This window comes from Crocodylus porosus, unplaced genomic scaffold (genome assembly GCF_001723895.1).
Source record: "Crocodylus porosus isolate Cpor-Errol unplaced genomic scaffold, CroPor_comp1, whole genome shotgun sequence".
Taxonomy (NCBI): Eukaryota; Metazoa; Chordata; order Crocodylia; family Crocodylidae; genus Crocodylus; species Crocodylus porosus.
The window spans coordinates 24,565,717-24,587,506 of NW_017728910.1; the positions used below are offsets into that span (position 1 = coordinate 24,565,717).

The following is a 21,790-nucleotide window of genomic DNA, read 5'->3' on the forward strand; positions in this document are numbered from 1 at the left end:
TTATTGAGTTAGAAATGACAGAGGAAGCATCTTCAGCTGTTCTGTTCAATAGCCATTAACAGATTGATCCTCCATGAATTTATCCAATCCCTTCTGGCACCTGGGTCTGCTCTCTGCCTCTACCCCCTCCTGCAGCAATGTACTCCACAAGTTGACTACCCCTTGCATAAAAAAAAGTACTTTCTCTTGTTAGTTTTAAGTCTACTCATTTCAGGGGGTTCCCCTAGTTCTGGTGTCCTGGGACTCGGTGAAGAGCAGTTCCCTGTTCCCTTGGTCCACACCCTTCATGGCTTTATAGACCTCTGTCCTATCCCCCCATAAGCCTTCTCTTTTCCCGACTAAAGAGTCCTAGTCTTTTCATTCTCCCCTGGTCTGGCAACTGCTCTAGCCCCCTGACCATTTTGGTTTCCCTTCTTTGGACTTTTTCTAATTCTACTACATCCTTTTTGATACGTGGAATTGCACACAGTATTCAAGGTGTGGGTGCACCAAGGCCCAGGGGCTGAGGCAGGGACTATGGTGTTAGGCCGCTGTCAGCTCTGGCACTGACCACCCTGTCTCGCTGCCCAGGTCCTACACCTTCCTGCATTCAAACTCAGCTGAGGCGGTGGCAATGGGTCTGCTGAAGCAGTTTGAAGGCATGCAGCTCCCGGCCGCATCCGAGCTGGAGTGGTTGGTTCCGGAGCACGATGCTCCTCAGAAGGTGAGCCTGGCAGCTGGGGGGTGATGCTGAAGTGCTGTCTGGGAGCGCTGGGGGTGTGAGGTTGGGGGAAAGGCATGAAGGGCAGAGAAACCCACTGCTTAAGTCATCAAGCTGCCTTGAGGGAGGGGAAGGCATTGTGTTTGTCCTGGGGACGCTACCTGGTGTAGGACCCTATGTCCAGCTGGCTCTGGAACTGCCTTGCAGGTGCCTGGAGCTGCGTTGGCTCCATTGACCTTGCACACTAATGGGGCTGGGGGCAGGATAAAGGATTGGCATGTGGAGATGGTGCGAGCTCCCCAGCCTTACAGGCTGTTTGCTGTGAAAAAGCTCCTTGGGCGTCCCCGGTAGTATAAGCGAAAGCAGCTTTCCAAAAAGCTGCTGCTTGTATGTGTAGAGGGAAGAGTGTGCCCCAGTGTGTGCCTGGCATGAGCCACCATGTGCAGTAACTGCCCACGCCACCTGGTCGAGAAGACATGGACTTTCCAGCCAGCTAGGACAATCCCTGTGGTAGTGGGGGTGGCTGGGATGCCAGCATGGGCTGGTGGGATGCCAGCTGCTCTGCACAGCTCCTCCATCCTGCCCCATAGATGTACCCATCCCAGCTCTGCTGGAGCCCCCCTTGGTCCCAGCCTCCAGCCCCCTCTTGTCATAAACTTTGTCTCTGCCCCTCAGTCCCAACCTGCAACTCCTGCTGCCCCAGTCCCAGCCTGTTACGCTCTCTCGCAGGGGTTGCTGGGCCTGTCTGAAGGGTGACACTGCAGCTGCTTTCCAATCCTGTGAGGCACTGTATACAGGGGGAGGCTCTTGGCTCCACGGTGCAGCAGCGTGGCTCTCAGTGGGATGGGTGTGATGAGTCCAGGCCTCGATTTGTTCCCGGCGCCTGCAGGCCCATGCCAAGTGCATGCTCCGGCACGGCTTCTCAGGAGAGCAGTACATTGTGGACTTGATGTTTTCCTACTAACATGTCAAACAAATTGCCTGCAGCCAGGGGCCCAACCTCCTAGCATGAGCCAGCCCCTGGGAGGTCAGCGGGTTTTACCACCACCTGCCTGGCGTCTCCTAACCCTGGGGGCATCCCTGTGCCATGTGCTGTTTCCCCCACCCTCTTTGAAGGCTCTGGCATTTAACCCTCTTGGCCTGGGGGCTGAGATGCAACAGAGCTGCTGGGAATGCACATTCAGAGACTGCAAAGCTCCAGGCACACATTCTTCCCCAAAGAGGGGTCTTGGGAGAGACAAACTGATGCTGGTGAGGGTGCTCCTGAGATTGGTAGGATGGAGGAGAGCTGCCATAGACCCCAGCAGCATGGGGGCTCAGGTCAGCCCAGCTCAGCTGTGCAGTTGCCAGGGTTAACCAGAGCTCCTCATCACTACCTGCTGGAGGGTGATATCCTGATTTTAAACTACCATGAAGGAGCAGCCACCCATTATTCATGCACTGGGTGCTGGAACGTGCATATTAAATGATTTGTGATTGTTGGGATGGCCCACCCAGTGCATGTGCTGAAGGAAACATACCCTGTCTGATAATGTCTCCAGCAAGGAGACATAGCCAAGAGCCACGTGCAACTTGGGAGCCATGGTCTGAGTTACAGCTGCGTGGGCCAGAGCAGGGCAGAGCCCCAGCAGCTCTGCTCTAGGCTGGTTGATGGGGTCATCCAGCTGCTGACGGGGACCACAGCCCTGGTGAGAGGCTGAGGCAGCCTGCATAGCGCTGAGCTGCGCTTGGTCCCACAAGGCCCAGGCAATGTCCAGTGTGCTGAGCCAGGCCATCCCTCCTCTTGTGTCCTGCCCTGGTGTCTCCACCCAGGCACAGGCTGGTAGCTGCTCTTCAGCAGCAGTATCAGTGAAGCCTGGAGACACCAGGCTAGTGAGGCCAGCAGCAGGCAACCTCTATGGACAGGCCTGGGTGGGTGTTGGCAGGTGGCAGGAGCTGCCTGTGGTTCATTGAGCCAACAAGTGAAGGAGCTCTGCTCTGCCACCTCCAGGGAGCCAGCAGTGTGGACTCCCCCACACCTTGGTCCTGCTGAGCAAAGTATCTGGGGCACACCAAGCTGGGACCCTCTGGAAGTGACTTGTAGGCCTTCAGGTGTGCTGGGATCTGCTTGGCTTCCAGACCCTGCCCCTCTTGATGCAGGCAGGGATGCAAGCTAGGCAGACACCTGGAGCTGGGGCAAAGTGGTGTCTGATGGTCTCCCCTCTGTCTCTCCTCCAGCTCCTGCCCATCCCGGACTCACTGCCCATCTCTCCCGATGACGGAGAGCACGCTGACATCTACAAGCTGCGCATTCGGGTCCGTGGGAACCTGGAGTGGGCACCTCCCCGGCCCCAAATCATCTTCAACGTCCACCCTGCCCCAACGTAAGGACTTATGCTGGGACCAGGGCTGCATGCTGTGGGAGGTAGCCCTTTGTCTGCCCTTTCCCACAGCTTGGGGGGCCCCTCACTGCCCAGATGGGTCCACGGTGCTCCCAGCTCCTGCTTCAGACCTTCTGGACTCTGCCTCCTTCATCCCTCTGGAGGTTTCTGCTCCAGGAGAGGACACCTTTGTCTCACTGCAGGGCTCTGATACTGGCCCCAGATTGCGAATTGCTCCCCTCTATTCCCTGCCCCACCTTGGCCTTAGCTTTAACTTCTCTGCCCGGCTGGCTTGCTTTCAACGCGGTGCCTTCCCTCTGCCACCTGTCCATGCCAGTCAGGCAGTGCGTTCAGTGCCACGGGACCTGTAGGAGGGGGGGACTGGGCTGTACAAGCTCCATGTGCACAGACTGGGCTGCACAGATGCGAGGCCCTCGGTGGCATTGGTCTCACCACACTCCTTGTCTCTGCAGGAGGAAGGTGGCTGTGGCAAAGCAGAATTACCGGTGCGCTGGCTGCGGCATCCGGACAGACCCCGGTGAGTGCCGCAGCCTTGTCCTCTCCCAGAGGGAGACAGGAAGGGCTGCTGTGGGGGAAGGTGGCAGTCTAGTGGAGGATGCAGGGAGCCTGAGGACCATGGCAGTGTTCAGAGGGGAATTAGGAAGCTGCTGTCACTTTGCTCAGGGGCACGTTTCTTGGGTCCCTGCCTGGCTGTTTCCCAGCTGGTGCCTAAGGAAGAGTCCCCCCCATGGCAGTAGTGGGCAGCGGGGCGTTGCAGACAGGAACGGCTCTGGATGCATTTCAGCCCTGGGGCTCAGAAGCAAAGCCTAGAGTCCAGTTATTATGTGTAGGGTGGAGGGGAAGAGCCTTTGCTCACTACAGTTTGCCCCCAACTGTCTGGAGCCCGCAGTGTTCAGCCATGGAACAAGCATGGCTATGTCCTTGGATTCAGGTGATGGTTCTTGGGTATCAGTCACTTTCCAGGATCTGCAGGATTTTTGGCGGGATGGGAAGGGCCCCAGGCAGGCAGGTGCATTGATACTGGGCATGTGGCTCACAGAGGACTGGAACCCTTTGCTTCTCCCAGTTGTAGGGATAGGGTGGGAAGCTGCAGGTGCCCCAAGCATAGGCAAGTCCTGGCCTCCAGGGGTGAAAACAGGTGGCAGGAGACTGCTGTGCTTGCTCCATGCTTTTGTGTGGGGCTGTGGCAGGCCCCTCTCTGTGGGGACCAAGTGGTTCTCTCCTTGCAAGCTCTGCTCAGGATGATCAGGATTAAAGGCAGCCTCAGGCTCTGTCCTGAGCTGGGTCCCACTGCAGCTGATCCTTTCTCCTTCCTCCTCCTGGATCCCTTTGGGTAAAAACAGAAGTTGCATTTGAGGTGAACCTGGGAGCAGGACAGTCCTTTTCACATATGGCTTGTCCCTGGACTGGACTTAAATGCTCCATGATCATCCTGGGAAAAAGGGTTCTCTTGCATGCTTCACAGGGACTCAAAGTGGGACAGTGGGCTCTTACACCTGTAGGATCTCAGGTGAAAAGGCTTGGTCCTGGGGTGAAATCTGATGTCTGCTTTTCCCCTCAGATTACATCAAGCGGCTGCGGTACTGTGAGTACCTGGGCAAGTACTTCTGCCAGTGTTGCCATGAGAACGCACAAATGGCCATCCCTAGCCGCATCCTGCGCAAGTGGGACTTCAGCAAGTATTACGTCAGCAACTTCTCCAAGGACCTGCTGGGCAAGATCTGGAGTGACCCGCTCTTCAATGTGCAGGACATCAACGCAGCGCTGTACCGCAAGGTCAAACCCCTCAACCAAGTCCGGGTATGTTCCAGGAGCCCCAGGGCTCAGCCTTCCCCTAGGGTGGGGGGAGTGGATCCGTAGATGTGAGCAGCTTTGTGGGGTGAGTTATGGAGAAGAGGGATGCTGTGTGTATTGCCCTCATCATGTTGGCAAGCCCACCCTGCCACTGTCACTTAGCCCTCCCATTATGGGTATTACGTCCAGATCTCTGAGCATGTTATGAAGCTGGGCAGGGAGCATCATCCCTGTTTAACAGGTGGGGAAGCAGGCACTGAGTCCATACGTGACTTCCCACAGCGAGCGGCAGAGGTGGCACCCTGCTGTGCAGACCACACCCCTATGACACCCCTGTTGTGGGTGACTGGGTCTGACACCCAGCTGCCTTTCCACTGATGAAACTTGGGTTTGTCCCTCCTTACATGGAACTGACGATTAACTCCTGAAGGGGCTTTGTGGGGAAGTGGCTGCTTCTGACACCGAAACAAGGAGGAAAGTGCCAAGCTGCTGTTATGTACCACCTGGGGCCCAGTGCTCAGTTGTGGCATCCTGGCTGTGGGAGGCGGGAGATGGGCTCAAGCCTCTCATGCGGTGGGCAGGGTGTTTTTCCTGACCTCAGCAGGGGTCTCGGTTTGTGCCCAAAAGCATGAAGCTGGCTGCTCCTATTGCTTTACTCACTGATGTAGCTGCTCAGTGCCAAGGACACCCAAGCCAGTTAGACAGTGGGGAGGAGGTCGGGAGAGCGTGACCTGAAAGAGAAGGGTCTGTGCTGGCTCGGGGCTGCTTGTCTCACAGTAGCCTTGTTCCCCATGTCCTCCAGCTCCTGAGGGTCCAGCTGTTCCATATGAAGAACATGTTCAAGACCTGCCGCCTGGCAAAAGAGTGAGTACCAGCGAATACCCCGCATCCAGCTTGGCCTGTGCCTACCCATTACATGGCTGTGTGGGTCCTCGGGTGCCTGTGTGGCATGGGGGAGGGCCTTTTGGCGACTGTCATCATATGCAAGGGGCACCTCAGCCCAGCCCCCTTTCCAGGGCTCCATTGCTGAGGGCCCTCATCCCTGTGCTCAGGCCCTGCGGGGCAAAAGGACAGTTTCTTTGCTGCTGCCTTTTGTGGACTTCCCTTTGTGTCCCCAAAGCAGCTGGCTCCAGCCTCCCTGGGCAGCTGCTCCAGTCTCCATAGCTTCTGTCTTAGCCCTGGTAAGGGGTGGAGCAGCCCAGATGCCATGATCTGGAGCTGTGAGGCACTGGATGGTGCTCATCTGATAGTCTGGAGAGGGGTGAAGCAGGCACTATTGACAGGTCTTCTTAGCATGGCCTAGAGGCAGGGGAGCCAGAGAGGCAGTGGGGCCCCAGTGGTGGAGGGGGAGGTCTCCTGCTGCTGTGCTCTAGTTCTGGTCTCTCGCCCCTGCAGGCTCCTGGACTCTTTTGACACGGTGCCTGGCCACCTGACTGAAGACCTCCACCTCTACTCCCTCAATGACCTGAGCGCCACCAAGAAGGGGGAGCTTGTTCCCCGCCTGACAGAGCTCGTGAAGGCTGGGGCTCTGCACGTTGAGAGGTGCATGGTAGGTTGCTCTCTGCACTGGCATGTGTGGGGCGGCAGCTCTGAGATGGACCAGAAGCAGGAAGGAACTTTCTAGCCCTTATGGGGAGAAGCCTCGGGGTTTGAATCCTGCCTTTTCCACCCAGGTGCATGGGAAATGTTCAGGGCGTTTCCCCCATTGGTCTCCACCATCACAGTGCAGCCCATAGACCCTCTCTCAACTCTTCCTGTTTGATTTAGAACAGTGACATGAAACCTGATTTGGATGTGGAGAGGAAAGAAGCCGGGAGAGCGGGAGGGAAGGCCTGGGAGGTGGATCCCAGCAGACATCAAGGCGCGGCATTCACCTACATCTCCTCTCCAGGCCAGGCTGCACCACACAAGAACGCAGAAGGGAGCTGGCTACAGCACCATACCCTAACATGGCCAAACCCTGCTGCATCTCTTAGTGCAGACAGCCCCTCAGCATGCTGTGGGGCCATGTTTCCCCCCTGGTGACTTCACCTGGAGCACAGCTTAGGATCACAGGGCAATCTGAGATCATGGGTACGCTCAAGATGGAGCAGGGTTTGAACTGAGTCTTTGAGAGCATTCTAGCCAGGTCCTCCATGCTGTAATGGCTGACTAGCCAGGACCTGAATTTTCTGTGATTCTGGCGTTTTCATCCCAATAGATCTTGGGTTTCAGCTGCCAGGAGCATGGCCTATTCTAACAGGGAGAGGAATGGGATCTGGAGACCATTATCACGCACAGGGGGGAACCGCAGAAGTTACTTTTCCCACCCAAAGCTCTTTGCAGGCAGGCTGCTCTCTTGATGAAGCACAGAGTCTTTCCAGGAAGTCGAAAGAGAACAGATGTAACTAGGTGACTCTGAGTTTAGCAGCAAGGAGTGTGTAGCCTAGGGTGGGTGCATTTATGCTATAGCTGTTGGGAATGACAGCTTAGCATTTGCAGAACACTAGGGGCAACGCATGTGCTGGGCAAGATGCAGTCCCTGCCGCGAGGAGCTGGCTGGTGTGGATGTGGCCTGATGGCCATGGAGTAGCTTACCCTAGATCTGGCTCTAAGGAGCAGATGCACAGCTGGCTCTCCCTGGCTGGCTGCTGGCAGGAGGTGCCATGATGTGTGCCTACAGTAGAAATGTCATGTCCCCACTCCACAAGAGCTAGTGAACGCCCAGCTCCTGTGTGCCTCCGCCCAGCCGCTGCCGTGTTGTAATGGGCTGCCCATTTCCACTGCCTTGTTGTACAGCTTCTCGAGTAGTAGTGTCTCCTGTCCTGCATGAGTGACGACACCATGTCACAGCCAGCGAGGAGGGCCAGCTCTTAGCATGGGGATGAGCAGGCACAGAGGTTGTCCCAGGGGCTGGTATCGTCCCCACAGTGAAACCAGTCTCCTGGTTCCAGGAAGCTGCTCCCTCTGCCTTCATTGTGGCCAGGAAACCCTGGTGTGTTTGTCTGCTTCCCTAACCACTGTGCCCTCTTGTCCTTGCAGCTGTGTCAAGCCAAAGGCTTCATCTGTGAGTTCTGCCAGAACGAGGACGACATCATCTTCCCCTTTGAGCTGAACAAGTGCAGGACGTGCGAAGGTGAGAGGCCAGCCAGGACCCTGAGGACCTGAACACTGGGGTGGGACTGCTTGCACCTTCAGGGACTTACCAGGAGTGCACCCAGCTGGGGCTGAAGCTGCCTTGAACCACAGCTGCCCTCTGTCTGCAGCAGGTTTAAGAAGTGTCCTGTCACCAAGATGGCAGGTGCTCTGGAGCTGCAGTCTCTCGCACTGGTCTACTCCACTGCTGTCTGTAACTGGTTGGCACGTGGCCTTTCATTTTGGCCAGAACCCTCCAGTGGCACCTACAGACCTCTGCCAGCTCTCTGCAGTGAGCATCCCAGAGAGCCAGACCCCTGTGTATGCCACCCACTGCAGAGGCACTGTGGGATAGCTGCCCTCATATGCTCACGTAAAGTCCAGCAGGGCACCAACTGCAGGGTGTGGATTTGCTGCTGCTGTGGCTGAGGGGCAGGTGTGCCTTGCTGCTATAGTTGGCAGCCAGGGAGCTTAGGGACCAGGGTGGCTCTGTGCTGTGCAGCCAGCCTGAAAACATCTTACTAAAGCCAGCGAGGGCGGTAAGTGGGAACTTGGTCCATGTCGGTCTGTGCTGATGACCACACGGTGTCTTCTTGTATCTCAGCACCAGTCTCTTAGGCTGTCCAGACCAGTCTGGGCCACCGGTCAGCGCAGCGGTCTTAGGGTGCTTGTGTTTAACGGTGATACTCCCACTGCTGCCTTAGTAGTGTAGGACCTGGGATGTCACCAAAGCACAGCATGCCTGCCTGGTCCCTTGTCCTGGGTGGATGTACCCCCAGCCGCAGTGCTGGCAGTGTGTTTTGCATGCTCACATCAGGGCACGGGGAGAATTACACAGCAGCTGTGTAGAGAAGCCCTGAAGCTGCCTCACTAGGGTGTGGAGTGTAGGGCTAGGATTGCCCTTTGCACTGGGGTGGGGAGGCCATACAGCAGGAGACCTGGGATGGTGGTGACAGTGGGGGAGGAAGGTAGGTGCAGTCTGTGTAGCCTGGCTTTGCTGCCCCAGCCCGTGGCTCACAGCTTGTCTTTGCCCATCTCCCCTGCAGAGTGCAAGGCCTGCTACCACAAATCCTGCTTCAAGGTGGGGCCCTGCCCCAAGTGCGAGCGGCTCCAGGCCCGGAGGGAGCTGCTGGCCAAGCAGAGCTTGGAGTCGTGCACCTCGGACTGCGAGGAGGAGCCAGAGCTGGAGCCGCAGGAGGCAGCAGCCGCTACGTGAGGAGGGAGCAGAGCCGGCAGGCACACAGGGCCTCCAGCTGCAGGGACCGACTGACAGATTGGAACTGACTCACTGCACTGCCCTGTGGGGCTGAGACACGGGCACCTCGAGCACCAGCCCCCAGTGCTGGCGGGACCCACTCTGCCTCACGGGCAGTGTTGCTTTTCTCCATGGGTTGTGGTCCAGTAGATGGATGGGGGGGTTGTTCCAGGTGCTGGCAAGTCCCAGCCTTGCCCCACATGCAACCTGGGCCTCAGTGAGGGAGCGACAACCCCACACTCCCTCCGTGTTAACCCTCAGGCAGCAGTTTCTACCCAGGGGCAGGGGCCTGTCTCGACTCCACATGCTGCTGGACTGGCTGCGCCTCAGGGCTTTGCTGAGGCCTCTCTTCTGCCCTCCCCTCCCCTTTGCTGCTGTGGGTTTTCTTCACAAGAACCTTCCTTACCGCTGGGATGCTGTGAACAGTGCCTCAGCCAGTCTGCAGCACTGCTTTTGACTTTTGAGACTCTCCCCTGCTAAGGACCCGTCCGTGGCATGGGGCCTTCCTAGCAGCGATCTCTTTCCCTGCTGGTTATCCCGGGGCAGGTCTGAGCCAGCTGCAGGCTCCATGTCAGGATTAGCTGGCTCCTCCAGAGCTGTTCGGCTCCTCACAACGTGCCTGGGCTATAGCGGGACGAGAGGGGCTGGGCTCCCAAAGGATGGCAGGGGGCAGGGCCCATCTGCTGCTTCGGAGATTCCCCTCGCTGCCCAGGGTGTTGGCAGGCTGCTCTGGGGGTGAGGAGCTGCATGGACCCAGGGGAGGGAATACGGGGAAGTTTGTGACGGTGGGCTGAGCTGCTGTGTCCCTCCAGACAAGAAGCCTTCTGGGTCCGCATCTGGGCTCTCACCCAGGGATCGGGGTCAGCCAGTACACAAACCCCAAGTGCCAGCTTCCTGCTCTCCCCCAGCTCGGCCCTCTCCAGGAAGTCCAGGCAGGAGGAACTATGCCTGTTGTGGGGCCAGCCCTATGTGGAAGCAGCCCAACGTTGTATGGCATGTGGAGATGGTGTCAGGACAGTGTGGGGGTGAATTGTGTCCACCCCCTCCTCTCCCTACCACAGCCATAAGGGCATTGCTTCTTGCTGGGTGATGCGCTGGGGCAGTCTGGCAGGATGGCCACAGTGCCGGGCAGTGGAGGTGCACCCCAGCTGGTCCCTGACCCCATCACTGAGATCTGCACCCAGGTCCAGGCCTCCACCCTGGCTGCCCTCATGGGCACACGGGGCTGTTAGCAGCATCTCTCCAGGGACAGTGGACAGGACCAGCTACCTACCACCCTCCGGAGCCTGCATCTTCAGCTGCAGTGCTGCTGTCCCATCCTCTTCTCTCAGTCTCATGCGCTGGGTCATTTTAATTGTCCTGATCTTAGATTTAAGTTTATGATTATTTTTTACTACAGTTCATTAGGAACAGGGCATCTTTTAATGATCTGTTCCCATTGAATCTCACTGCCCAGCACAGAGGTGCATCTCCTGGGGTTAGCGTAGCTGTCCTGTCCAGCACAGACCTGTACGGGGCTTACTACCGCCAGTCCGTGAGCCACAGGCTCCAGGTATAGATGTCCCTATTTTTGTCGCTGCCTGTGCTGGGTGTATGTCCAGAACCAGCCTTGACCAGCTGGAAAGCCCCCGGCACTGGAGGTCTGGAGCTGGGATGGGGGGAGATGAAATGGGTTCCTACTGCCGCTTGTTTGCTCCTCCCTACAACAGCTCTGCTCTGTGCAGGCCTGGAGAGACAGCTCGTGGCTGCATGCGTCTCATGGGGGTATCTGCACGGCAGCAGGGAGCTCGGGCCTTGGGCGTTGAGCAGGGTGATTGTGCATGTGACAGGTGGGGGTTGGTGTGTCGTCTGGAAGTGTTGGGGCAGGGCGAGATCTGTGGGACTGTGCCCTGGCTGTGCAGCTGGTGCTTTGGGCTGAGGTCCCTGTCCTGCAGGCTCAGCTCCATGGGCAGCAGTGACACATCCCTGGGTGGGAAGGCAGGCTGAAAGTAGCTGTGAAGGACAGAGGCTGGTGCATTCACTTGGGGCAGGGGAAGGCCGGCTGCGTGGCTGCTTTGGCTTGAAAGAGAGGAAATTGAGAAGGGAACCCCCCAACCCAGCCCCATGGCCATGGTTAGGTTGCTTTGCTCCCAGAATCTGGCAGCATTGTCCCCCTGGAGTGATTGACCTAGAGCTCCAGTGCCCTGTCCAGCTGCAGCCTGGCAGGCGGGGATGCTCTTGCAGGGAGGGGAGATGAGCTGGGCCGATGCTGCGCTTGGGCTGGACACAGCAGGGGGTCATGCAGGGCCCTGGGTGCCCCGATGCATCCACATGGGCACGCAGTGACAGCAGGGTGTTTCCTGCACAGGTCCACAGGGTGGAGAGAGGGGCCCAAGTGAGAGTTAAAACACAAGAGGGAAGGCCTTAGAGTAGCACCAGTGCCCCCTTGCCAACCAAACAGCTGCGATGCTACCGTCCGGGGTCCTCAGCGCAGCCTAAAACTGCCCCCTCGCATGCACCTGGCCGGGAACTGACTTCTGCACAGGCTGCTCTCGTGCTCGGCTCTGAACACCCAGCCCTGGGGGCCTCGCAGCAGCCAGCAGCAGTTAAGCCCCCAGCTCCATTGTCCACCGGTGCCCAGGAGTTGCCTCTGCGCTCATCCTCTAAGCGGAGCTGCTGACAGCCACCCGGGTCTGGCTACCCACAAGCTCTGGATGCTGACGCTGTCCCACAGACTGCCACGCGGCGACTCGCCCTCCCGCAGACACTGACAGCTTCTCCGGCAGCAGCCACGCCTGGGCCGAACCTTGCACTACTGGCCAGCTCGGTTAGGGCCGAGCCCACGGATGAGCTGTGCCAGCTCAGACGACGTCCCTCCAAAACTTGTTCGAAGCACTTTAATCCTTTGGGGTGTCCAAGCCTCTCGACGGCCGTTTCTAGAAGCACTGATTACGGTCCGACACAGTGAATGGATCTGGGGTATTTCCCCCTTCCCCTCCCTTGATGATAGGGATTTCTGGAAGAGGGGTTTTTCTGGACACAGTGGAGGGTCTTACAATTATGCACAACACTAATGAAGCTGTTACTGACCTGTTTGCCAAGGTAGGACAGTACTTACCCCTACATGTAATACCGCCCGTTGCAAGTTGGTGCATTGGATTCATGCGCGTAGGGAGAAGGGTGGTGCTGTGCTGTACTCTGGGTAGAATTGGCTTGCTGCCCACTATGGTACCACACGACCTACCTTTGACCACGCCATCCCTAATAAACTAAGTTAATGAAAAACACGGCTGGCTGGCCTACTTTGCCTGGTGCAGTGTTGGTGTGAACAGTTAGGCCGGGAGAAAGCAGCCAAGTGTTTTAATTTTACTTCCAAGAAATGGGGAATTGCAGAGCTGAGGTCCTCCACAGCCACGGGCACGTGTCTCTGTGGCATCGGCAACCTGGTGGTAGCTGGGTGGAGAAACCAAAGCAAACCCTACGCAATAGTTTTAGTTGAGCGGGACTGGGCTTGTTAGCTGTATGGCTGGATGAGTCCCAGAGCAAGTCCCAAGCAACAGGGAAAGGTGTTGCCAATTTGGGGAATAGGCTTAAGCATGACAGCCCCCTCCCATCCCTTCTGGTGCTATATAGCAAAGCAGAAGCTGCTTAGTGCTTACAGGGGCATCTTTGGCTTGGCCATTCCTGCAGCTGTGGCATCAGTGCTAATTCAGCCAACGCGTCCCAGCCCTGCCTTAGTCAGGGCATGGATGTAATGGGAGCAAATGGCCCGAGTTGGCAGCTGCTGCTGGACAGAACAGAGCCCTGGAGAACAGGGCTGATGGCCAGGGAGAGGATGACCCTGCTCTCCATCAGTGTGTATTGAACCCAGGCGGTGTTTAAGCCGAAATGGCTCTTTGGTGTCCTTTGAAGGACGATGTTAGTGCAGAAGCACTTGGGTGCAAACAGGCCACAAATACGTGTTGCTGGAAGTGGAGAAGACCCTCCGAGTGAGATGGAGCACACTCAAAGGAGGAGGGCGGGGATCATCCGAGGTGGGTTCTGCAACCACAGGGCCCAAACCATCCACCACGTGTGCCGTACTGTTGTGGCCTGTGCCACGCGGCCAGCTTTACCACTAGCTGCCTGGAGCTGCACCCCAACATCACTGCCCACCTGTCCCTTATGGGAGCGTTTCTTATGCTGCTGGAGGTGTCCTGGCCTTGGCCTTAGCCTCAGCCCCACCTGCCACCCACTTCCACTCTCAGCAACCCCGTTCACTGCTCCACAAACACCTACATGTGAGACTGGTGGCAAAGATTACTACAGGAGGGCGTGGGAAGCACTGTCCAAATTTGTGGATGACACCAAATTATGGGGCAAAGTAAACACACTGGAGGGCAAGGAACAGATTCAGGTGGATTTGGACAGGTTGGGAATGTGGGCAGAACAGAACAGGATGCAGTTAAGCAAGGATAAGTGCGAAGTGCTGCATCCAGGGAGAAAGAATTGCCAATACACCTAGAGGCTGGGAGGTGACTTTCTCAGCAGCGGAAAGGGATCTCGGAGTCATAGTTGACTCCAAAATGAACAAGAGTCGTTAATGTGACAAACCGATCAGTAAAGCCAACCGCACTCCCTCCTGCATTAGCAGGTGCATCTCGAGCAGGTCCAAGGAGGTGATCCTCCCCCCCCATGCGGCACTGGTCAGGCCGCGGCTGGAGTACTGCGTCCAGTTCTGGGCGCCGCACTTCGGGAGAGATGTGGACAACCTCGACAGGGTTCAGAGGAGGGCCACTCGCATGGTTATGGGCCTGCGGGTAAGATCCTATGAGGACAAATTGAGGGACCTGGATCTCTGCAGCCTCCGCAAAAGAAGGCTGAGAGGGGATCTTGTACCATTTACACATTCATGGGGGGGGCAGCAAGAAATAGGGGATACTCTGTTTACCAGGGCGCCCCTTGGGGTTACTAGGAACAATGGCCATAAACTGGTGGAGAGCAGATTTAGATTAGATGTTAGGAAACATTTCTTTATGCTGAAGGTTGCCAGAATCCGGAACGGGCTCCAAGGGAGGTGTGCACTCCCCTACCTTTGTGGTCCTTAAAAGCAGAGTGGACAAGGACCTGGCTGGGTCATCTGATCCCAGCACTCTTTCCTGCCCAGGGCAGGGGGTCGGACTCGATGATCTACCGAGATCCCGTCTGACCCTGACATCCATGAAATCTACTGAATCCCAGGGAATGACACTAAATGAGTCAGAATAGCAAAAAGGTTTATTACAAAACCACTTTAAAGCATCAGGAACCACTAAGATATAAGAATAAATCAAGGGAAATATCAGACCAACGCTTTTACTTTATTCCTAAACTCTAAAAAAGCAGCTTCTGTCCAAGCCAAAATCTTCCCCCCAGGTTCTCAGCCTGTGCTGCCCAGCTAAGCCAATGCGGGACTACAGCACCTTACACCCAAGAAACTGTAAAGTAAACCAGTAATACCTAACCAGGGTGCCCTGAGATCCTTTCAAGGGTGCCTTGCAGTGTTGGCACGGTTAGCTGTGCAAATATGATTCACATGATAAACCCAGAGCTTTCAAATAGGAATCCATGGTGTTAAAACCATGCTGCCTTGTTGTGATCTCTCTGAGTCCCATGCAACAATTATCCTGTAGTCATAAAAAGAGGTGAAGACTAAGAACTGGCCTTTTCTGAGGGGGTCTGGAGCCTAACAAGGTTGAGAACCACTGGTTTAGACAAATACGTGCTTTCATGCCCAGGCCACACTTAAGTATGGTGTCTTATTTGGCCATTTACACCTATCACTCGGCTTGGCAGAATTGGATTTTTATTCTTTAAAATAATGGTGATGGATAATATCAATGTTAATTTTTACGCATATTATTTTGATGTTTATTGATTTACATTTTCAGGATTGTGCAAAATTAGGGGCCAGACTATTAATGACCAATGTAACTACTGTAGGACTGCCACCAGCCAAGCAGAAAAAGTGACCTGTAGCTCCCTCATCCCCTTTGTCACCTCCTTTTCCTTTGTTCCCAGTCCCCTGGGGTTTCTGGGAGTTGCAGTCCAAACTACAGTCAGCACAGCTATATAGAACTGTGTCGTGACCAGGGATCCTGCTTTTCTTTGATTAAAACAACACAACCACCCCAATTTTCAGTTAAAAAAGTAACCCCAAATCCACATTTTCCTATGACTTAAATGAAACACCATTAATACACAGATATGTATATATTGGTGTTTCATTTTAACAATGGAAAATACTTTTGTTAACCAAAAATTGGGGATTTTTTTTAAGTCGGAGAAAACCAGGATCTCCTCGTCGTGACACACTCCATCAGCCATCATTTTTCTTACATCCCCTTTCTATACATTTTGATTATTTGTGATGGAAATATTTTTTCATGGGTCTGTGAGATGCAATCGAAGTTTATCAACATTGACTGATACAAATCAAATCCTGCCAAGCATATATATCACCCATGAAACTGCTGGGGTTCCCATCCTATGCACACTTCCATACTTCTTGCCCCTCGATGTGCATCTGCTTAACAGCTTTGAAGTCTTCCCTGATCCAGTTACGACCAGGTGAATGCTTACATCCTTTCAGACGTAAAGACTGCCAATTGGAGAGCCTTGAATATCATCATTTCCCTCTGCGGGCCGTAAGTCCTTCACTTATTCCCTCCGATAAGTCTGTGGCTGCACTGTTCCCCAGCTGACGCCTCTTCTCTTTAAAACAGAAGCTATCATGGCCTGCGAGCATAGGTCTGGAGTCATGTATCCACCCGACCACCTGTTGGGGTGATAATAACGGGTAATAGCCCGCCTAGTTGTTAAATGTATGCTTCCTAGTTGCTTACTCCTCGGACGTGGGGCTAGGGCAGCAGCCCTAATTGTTGCCCTGTTAACCAATCCTGCCCAAAAGAGGAAATATAAAAATACTTTGGTACCAGCCAAATACCACAGATCATAGACATAAGGAGGGGATGGCTAAACATGGTTTAAGGCTACCCATCTATAGAGATGACACACGACCTAGCAGTGAAGCCAGCCCAAGAAAACCTCTGCGATATTCCACGAACGCCTCAAAAAAATGGTGAGTTCGTGACAGGGTGCTTGCTCCCTTCCCTTCCCCTCCGGCCACTTCCTTTTCGGATGCCATCCATCTAGAAAGAGCAGCACTAAAAACCTAGTGCTGGGGGAAAAGCCGTCTCCTGGTCCTGCAGCGTGACTAGTCTCTCAAGCAAATGTGTGCTAATACATGCAGCAGCTGGTCTGGAAAAGGCAGAGTCCCCGCTACCCGGGGACAGCTATGCAGACTGCTTGCAGCAAGAGCTCCTGCCTCCGAGGGAGTGGACTTGTACGGGGAGGCCAGCGAGGGCCCCTCACCGGCTATCCACCGAGCGTTCAGGGCCGGTACTTGTGTTCGAACTGGCCCACGTTAAACTTCCTCTTGCAGCCAGCGTAGTTCATGTACCGGATCTTCCCGAACACGTTCCGCTCGGCCCAGCCTTGGTCGTGGATGCCGCAGATGGACCACATGCATCCTGCCGCACAGACGGGTTCCCATCAGGTTGCCCAGCCCTGCCTCGGGTCCCTAGACACCCCCCCGCCAGCCCTGCTCCCATGTGGGTGCATCACCTCCCACCCTTGGGCCTGGCCCCGCGCAGGCCACCCACCGACGTAGCCGTTGGGGTCCCTGCCGTCCAGCTCAAAGCGGTCGTTGAGGTAGATGGCGAAGCGCAGGGCGTCCTCCGGGGACCGGGTCCACTCCAGGATCTTCTTGGCCCAGTACATGCGGAGGAAGCCGTGCATCTTGCCCTCGCGAACCATCTGGATCTGCCGAGAGAGGGCGGGAAATGCCGTGAGCCCCCCAGCCCTGGGGCAAGGGAGGCTGGAAGAAGAGGGGCCCGGCCTGGCATGGGGGATGCCCCCATCCTAGGTGCGCAGGATCCTCAGACTGAGCATCCAGGTGCTGGGGGGGTGAGGGATGTGTCACGTCTGCACCCAAAGGACAGGCTCTTTGAGCCAAACCCACCAATCGGGCTGCCCACGGGCACCACGGACCCTCTCGGACCACGCTCAGCGATACCGTGATCCCCAGCTCTGCATTGCAGGGCCCACTGGGACATGGGCTCTTCAGCATGCTGGGTGCAGACACACCGGGAAGGGCGGAGGGGGGCACGAGCTGGCGCAGCTCTGCGAGCGGGGCGCAGGCGGCTGGGGCAGGCCGGTACCTGGGCCGCGTTCCAGAGCTGGTCGTGCGTCTTCCCCTCCTCCAGCTGCTGCAGGTCGTAGAGATACTCCCGCTTGTCTCTGGCGTGGAGCCTCAGCGTGTCTCTGGCCCAGTCGTGTGCACCTTCGAAGGCAAGGGCCAAGCCCAGGTGAGATATGGAGCGTGTGGCACAGCGGGACTCGCCCAGGTGGGGGGGTGGGAATGGCAGCCAGCTCCATGGCCTGGAGCTGTACCAGCAGGCAGGGGCAAGCTACCCTTTGCCCCAAGCCCCGCCAGCATGTCTCAGGCCTACCCTGAGGAGGCCACGGTCCCTGGACTCTGGGCACCCACGTGCCCCGAGCAATGCAGCGATAACCCTCGCTAGGGCTCACCCTCCAGCAGGAGAAAGCAGAGCCCGGGGCGAGAGCAGCTGAAGCCCGGCTACATGGACCCCGCGGCTGGGAGCGAGTCAGAGCTCTCCAAAGCCCAGGGTCCAGGTGTTTGCAGAGCACGGACTCATCCAGCACCACCTCCAGGAAAGTGCCTGTGCCCCTGGGGCCAGGACAGACAGCCCCTCCTGCAGGAGACACCGCTCTCCCCCAAGGCTCAGCACAGCTCCAGACCCGTTCCCTTCCCGGGGCGCACCCAGCGTTGCCCCTGCTCCTCCAGGCCGTGGCGTGGGGGGATGCTTGGCCTGTGCCCCAGCCCCCATCCGGCCCGGCTCCCGCGGTACCTTCCAGCTGGTCGTAGCTTTTGTTGTAGAAGCAGAAGTTGTCCGCCAGCTCTCGCCGGATCACGGCCTCCTCCACGAAGCTGTCGACAGACTCCCGGTGGCGGTCGCGGGACTTCCGCACCTCCAGGACGGCACGCTGCACGGACACCTGGCCTGCACCAGAGAGGAGGGCACGGGGCATGGGGCCTCTGGTCCTGGCGTCAAAGGGGAGGGGGGCCTGGGCTGGGCATGGGAGCAATGCCAGGCCCTCCAGTGCCCCCCTCTTGTGCAGGATGGCGCCTGTCCTGAGCTGAGCCCAACTCACCCACCTGATCAGGCGGCTGCTCCCCCAGGGAAGCTCCCGGACTGGGAGGAGACGGCTCCCAGCCCGACCCAGCCCCACCCGCAGCTCTAAAATCCCCCGGGTTCAACTCGACCGCCCCGGGGCTTCTCACCGAAGTGGAACCAGGGCGAGAGGTTGCTGAGCGCGGCCTTGTTGGGGTTGTTGCGGTACTCGCTGTACCCCGGCAGCCGCCGGGTGACAAACGCCTGCAGCACCGCCAGCCCCGCCGCTGTCCCCGGCGCTGCCCACTTCACCTCCGACACCGTGCGGTCCACCTCCAGGCTGGCGTAGCAGGCGTCCCAGTCTATGGGCTGCAGGGACAAGGGTGGGGGGGCAACAGCAGGCGATTACAATACTTAGCTGGCAGGGGAAATATTAGGACCACCAAGGTGGTTTTCCCGCTGGCTGGGGAAAACCACGAACGTGGCAGGGAGCAGCACTGTGACCCAAGTAATGCAGTTAGCCTCCCACTTTCACTTCCAGTGGGAAGATCATGGCTACACACCGACTTTATGGAAATGGGAGATTCCTCCCTAGCTTGCTCCGGCAGCCCTACGGCTGAGGGCAAGCGAAACTTGGGGGCATCCGAACCCCCACCCTCCAAGCGCGCAGGATGCCCACCAATGGATTGGGAAGCATCTGAAGCCCCAGGCATGGAGGGAGGATGCTTGCTGGTAGCAAGGCCACACATGCTTCTTGAATGACTCACAGATTTGGAATTGATTTGGCTGATTTGACATGAAAGATTTTCTTTAAAACAATAAATAAATTCCAGCACGTCTCGGGACAGGCTGTGACAGCTGGTGGGGGTGGCTCCAGCCAGCCGGGCCTTGCTCTGTCTGCCCCCGGTAGCTCTTCTGTCTGCTTTGGGTTACAGAGCCAGGGCAATACCTGCAGTACCAGCGGCCTGGGAGACATGAGGCCTGGGCTCGGCTCCCAGCCCTGCTGCTACCCGGACGCGACCTGAGCCACCGACCCCTTGCATGCTTCATTGTCACCTCCCCGGGGGAAAGAGAGAGGTTTGCACTCCCCAGTGGGCTCGGTGAAGCTCAGCATCTCCAGGCCGCGCAGCGAGGGACGCTGGGCTGGGTGGGGTCAGGTGCACGCCATCCCTGGCTGTGCTGGTGCTTAGCCAGTCTATGCCACTTTGCACCCGACGTCTCCCTCCCGGGACTCCCAATCCGCCCCCCTAGGGGTTCCTACCTGCGCGGGGGCCGCGGCGGGGAACGGGTGCTGGACGACGGGGGGGAACTCGGTGAGGAACTCGGGGAGCTGGGCGTGGATCTTCGGCCGGATGGTCCTGGCACCGTACTCCTGCTTGCTGGAGGCCACCCAGCAGGGAACGATGTTGTGAGCGTCCACCTGGGAGCGGGGCAGAGATGGGGAAGGAGCTGGCAGCCGCCCGCTACACAGACGGGGGCAGCCGGAAGGGTAACCGGGCTGTCGGGGGGACGGAGGGAGCTGTGGGATCCAGGCGGGCGGAGGTTTGGGGCGCACAACCATCTCCGGAGCTCACCTGCTTCCTAAGAACCAGGACTTCATCCCAGCCAACAAAAGCCCCTTCACAATGCGCTGCCCACGTCCCACTCGTCCTCGCACCCGCTTCGTGGTGCTCCAAACCCTTCCACGCAATGGCGAGCGCTAGCTCCATCCCCGCAGCGGGTGCCGGGGTCCCTGCCTGGGCTCAGCTCCCCTCAGCAGCTGCTTTTCCAGGAGCACAGCAGCATTTCCCTGCATTTCCCTTCCGCCCTGGCCCTCGTTATGGACCCGGACCCGCTGCAGCGCATGAAGCCCCTGACAGCTCTCCAAGGAGCCCTGCCTGCAGCCCATGTGCCAGTCCAGGGTGGCTCCCCCTGTTCAGACCCCCCCGGTGCAGCTCATGTCCCCCGGGACCAGGACACACCTGTACCAGCGGCACATCCTGCGGGAGCCTCTCCTTGACATCTTCCACCCACTGCAAGGGGACGCGGAGCGGGGAGAAGTCGGTGACCACCCCGCCGATGCCGTGCCTCGTCACGAAGCCTGGCAGCACGTCCTTGGCGTAGCCCTGGAGCAGGTGGAAGGGGATGCCCAGCTCCCCGCACTCCTGCAATACGGGGATACGCTCAGTGTCAGCCCCTCCGCGTGGGCGATCCCTCCCCAGCTCCGAGCCGGCTCCCAGGACCCCTACCTCGGCCACCTCCCGCAGGCCTTTGAGCAGGAAGCCGAAGTGGCGGATGGTGGCTTCCAGGAACTTGGGCACCAGGCAGAAGCAGACGTGCAGAGGGAGCTGCTGCTTCAGGGCCAGGCGCTGGGCGTACAGGAAGGCCCAGTTATCTGGAGGGAGACGGCCCGCGACGAGTTAAATGCGCGCCATCCCCCAGCTCCTGCCAGCAGACTCAGGGTTTTGACCTGGCGTGGCAGGAGGTGGGGGGGATGACCAGCCCTGTGCCTCGGTTTTCCCATCTGGAAAAGGGCAATAACGCTGCGGCTGCATATGCTGGGCTCAGCAACGGCAGAGCAAAACCCCCCGTCAGCCCTGCTCTGCCCAGCCAGTCACGGACCCCCAGCAGGCAAGATCTGGGTCTGCCTCCAAGGCAGTGGGGCCACGGCTGTGCCCTCCCCGTCCCCGCGGGCGCGTCACCTTGCACGCGCTGGTCCCGGGACATCCAGTACAGGATGCCGAGGGCGCCGTCCTGCAAGCAGGACTCCTGGGACAGCAGCCGCACCCTCTTCTTGTTGAACTTGAACTCGCGCACGGACGGGGCTGCTCTGCGCCGCGCCTGCTCCACCACCTCCGCCAGGCTCTCCGCTCCCGGCGCCGCCTGCGCGTCCTGCCGGCCCCGCTTGCAGCTGCCCGACGGCCCCGCGTCTGCGCCCGCCGCCTGCTTCTGCTTCTTCGGGAACATCGTCCGCTCCGGTCCCCCCGGCGGGCGCCGAGCCCAGGCCCAGCCGTGCCTGCGGGCAGCTGCGAGGGACAGAGTGGCGGCCAGCACCTGCAGGCTGAGAAACGAAGCCCCATCGTCAGGCGCCCCCAGAACCAGGGAGCAGGGTCGCGGGGCTGCCCTCACCCGCCTCTGGGCAGGGGGGGGAGGATGGGGCCGCGGGGGTTAGAGGAAGCAGGGCCCTGCCACCCCTGCAAACCAGCGCCCGAGAGAAACCAGCTACGGAGCCGTTCCACCTTCGTGGCGGGCGGCTTTTTCGCAGCTGGATGGCCATTTTTAGCACGCCTGGCCGCCTCTCCCGCCCTGGGGCCACGCACGCGGCCCCTGGGCCTGGGCAGGCTTCAAAACACCCCGGCACCCAGCAAAGTTG

General features: G+C 58.1%; 2 protein-coding genes across 5 annotated transcripts in view; one reads left to right on the forward strand and one right to left on the reverse strand.

Annotated features, from left to right (window-relative positions):
- The window catches only part of RUBCN (RUN and cysteine rich domain containing beclin 1 interacting protein), a 51,283-nt gene extending 38,773 nt beyond the window's left edge, over positions 1–12,510 (forward strand). For all 4 annotated transcript variants that reach the window (XM_019532877.1, XM_019532879.1, XM_019532878.1 and 1 more), the window contains 8 exons: positions 571–703; positions 2,918–3,063; positions 3,534–3,598; positions 4,643–4,881; positions 5,678–5,739; positions 6,271–6,424; positions 7,897–7,990; positions 9,036–12,510. In XM_019532877.1, coding sequence (XP_019388422.1) covers positions 571–703; positions 2,918–3,063; positions 3,534–3,598; positions 4,643–4,881; positions 5,678–5,739; positions 6,271–6,424; positions 7,897–7,990; positions 9,036–9,205 — 1,063 coding nt within the window. In that variant the 3' untranslated portion in view covers positions 9,206–12,510. The remainder of the gene's footprint in view (positions 1–570; positions 704–2,917; positions 3,064–3,533; positions 3,599–4,642; positions 4,882–5,677; positions 5,740–6,270; positions 6,425–7,896; positions 7,991–9,035) is intronic.
- A 3,265-nt stretch (positions 12,511–15,775) lies between these two features.
- LOC109308533 (deoxyribodipyrimidine photo-lyase-like) lies at positions 15,776–21,518 on the reverse strand. The gene is made up of 9 exons (XM_019532882.1): positions 21,120–21,518; positions 20,667–20,812; positions 20,400–20,582; positions 19,700–19,858; positions 18,609–18,807; positions 18,175–18,327; positions 17,464–17,585; positions 16,906–17,065; positions 15,776–16,773 (listed from the first exon to the last, which is right to left on the reverse strand). Exons 1-9 carry the CDS (start codon positions 21,382–21,384, stop codon positions 16,634–16,636), a joined length of 1,527 nt encoding a protein of 508 aa, XP_019388427.1. The 5' UTR covers positions 21,385–21,518; the 3' UTR covers positions 15,776–16,633.
- Positions 21,519–21,790: the final 272 nt, after the last annotated feature.

Coding starts and splice junctions, on each gene's coding strand:
- LOC109308533 (XM_019532882.1), bottom strand. CDS start 21,384: ATGTTCCCGAAGAAGCAGAAGCAGGCGGCGGGCGCAGACGCGGGGCCG. Junction 20,583..20,666: donor GCCTGCGGGAGGTGGCCGAG/GTAGGGGTCCTG, acceptor CCCGTATTGCAG/GAGTGCGGGGAGCTGGGCAT. Junction 16,774..16,905: donor GGACCCCAACGGCTACGTCG/GTGGGTGGCCTG, acceptor TCTGTGCGGCAG/GATGCATGTGGTCCATCTGC.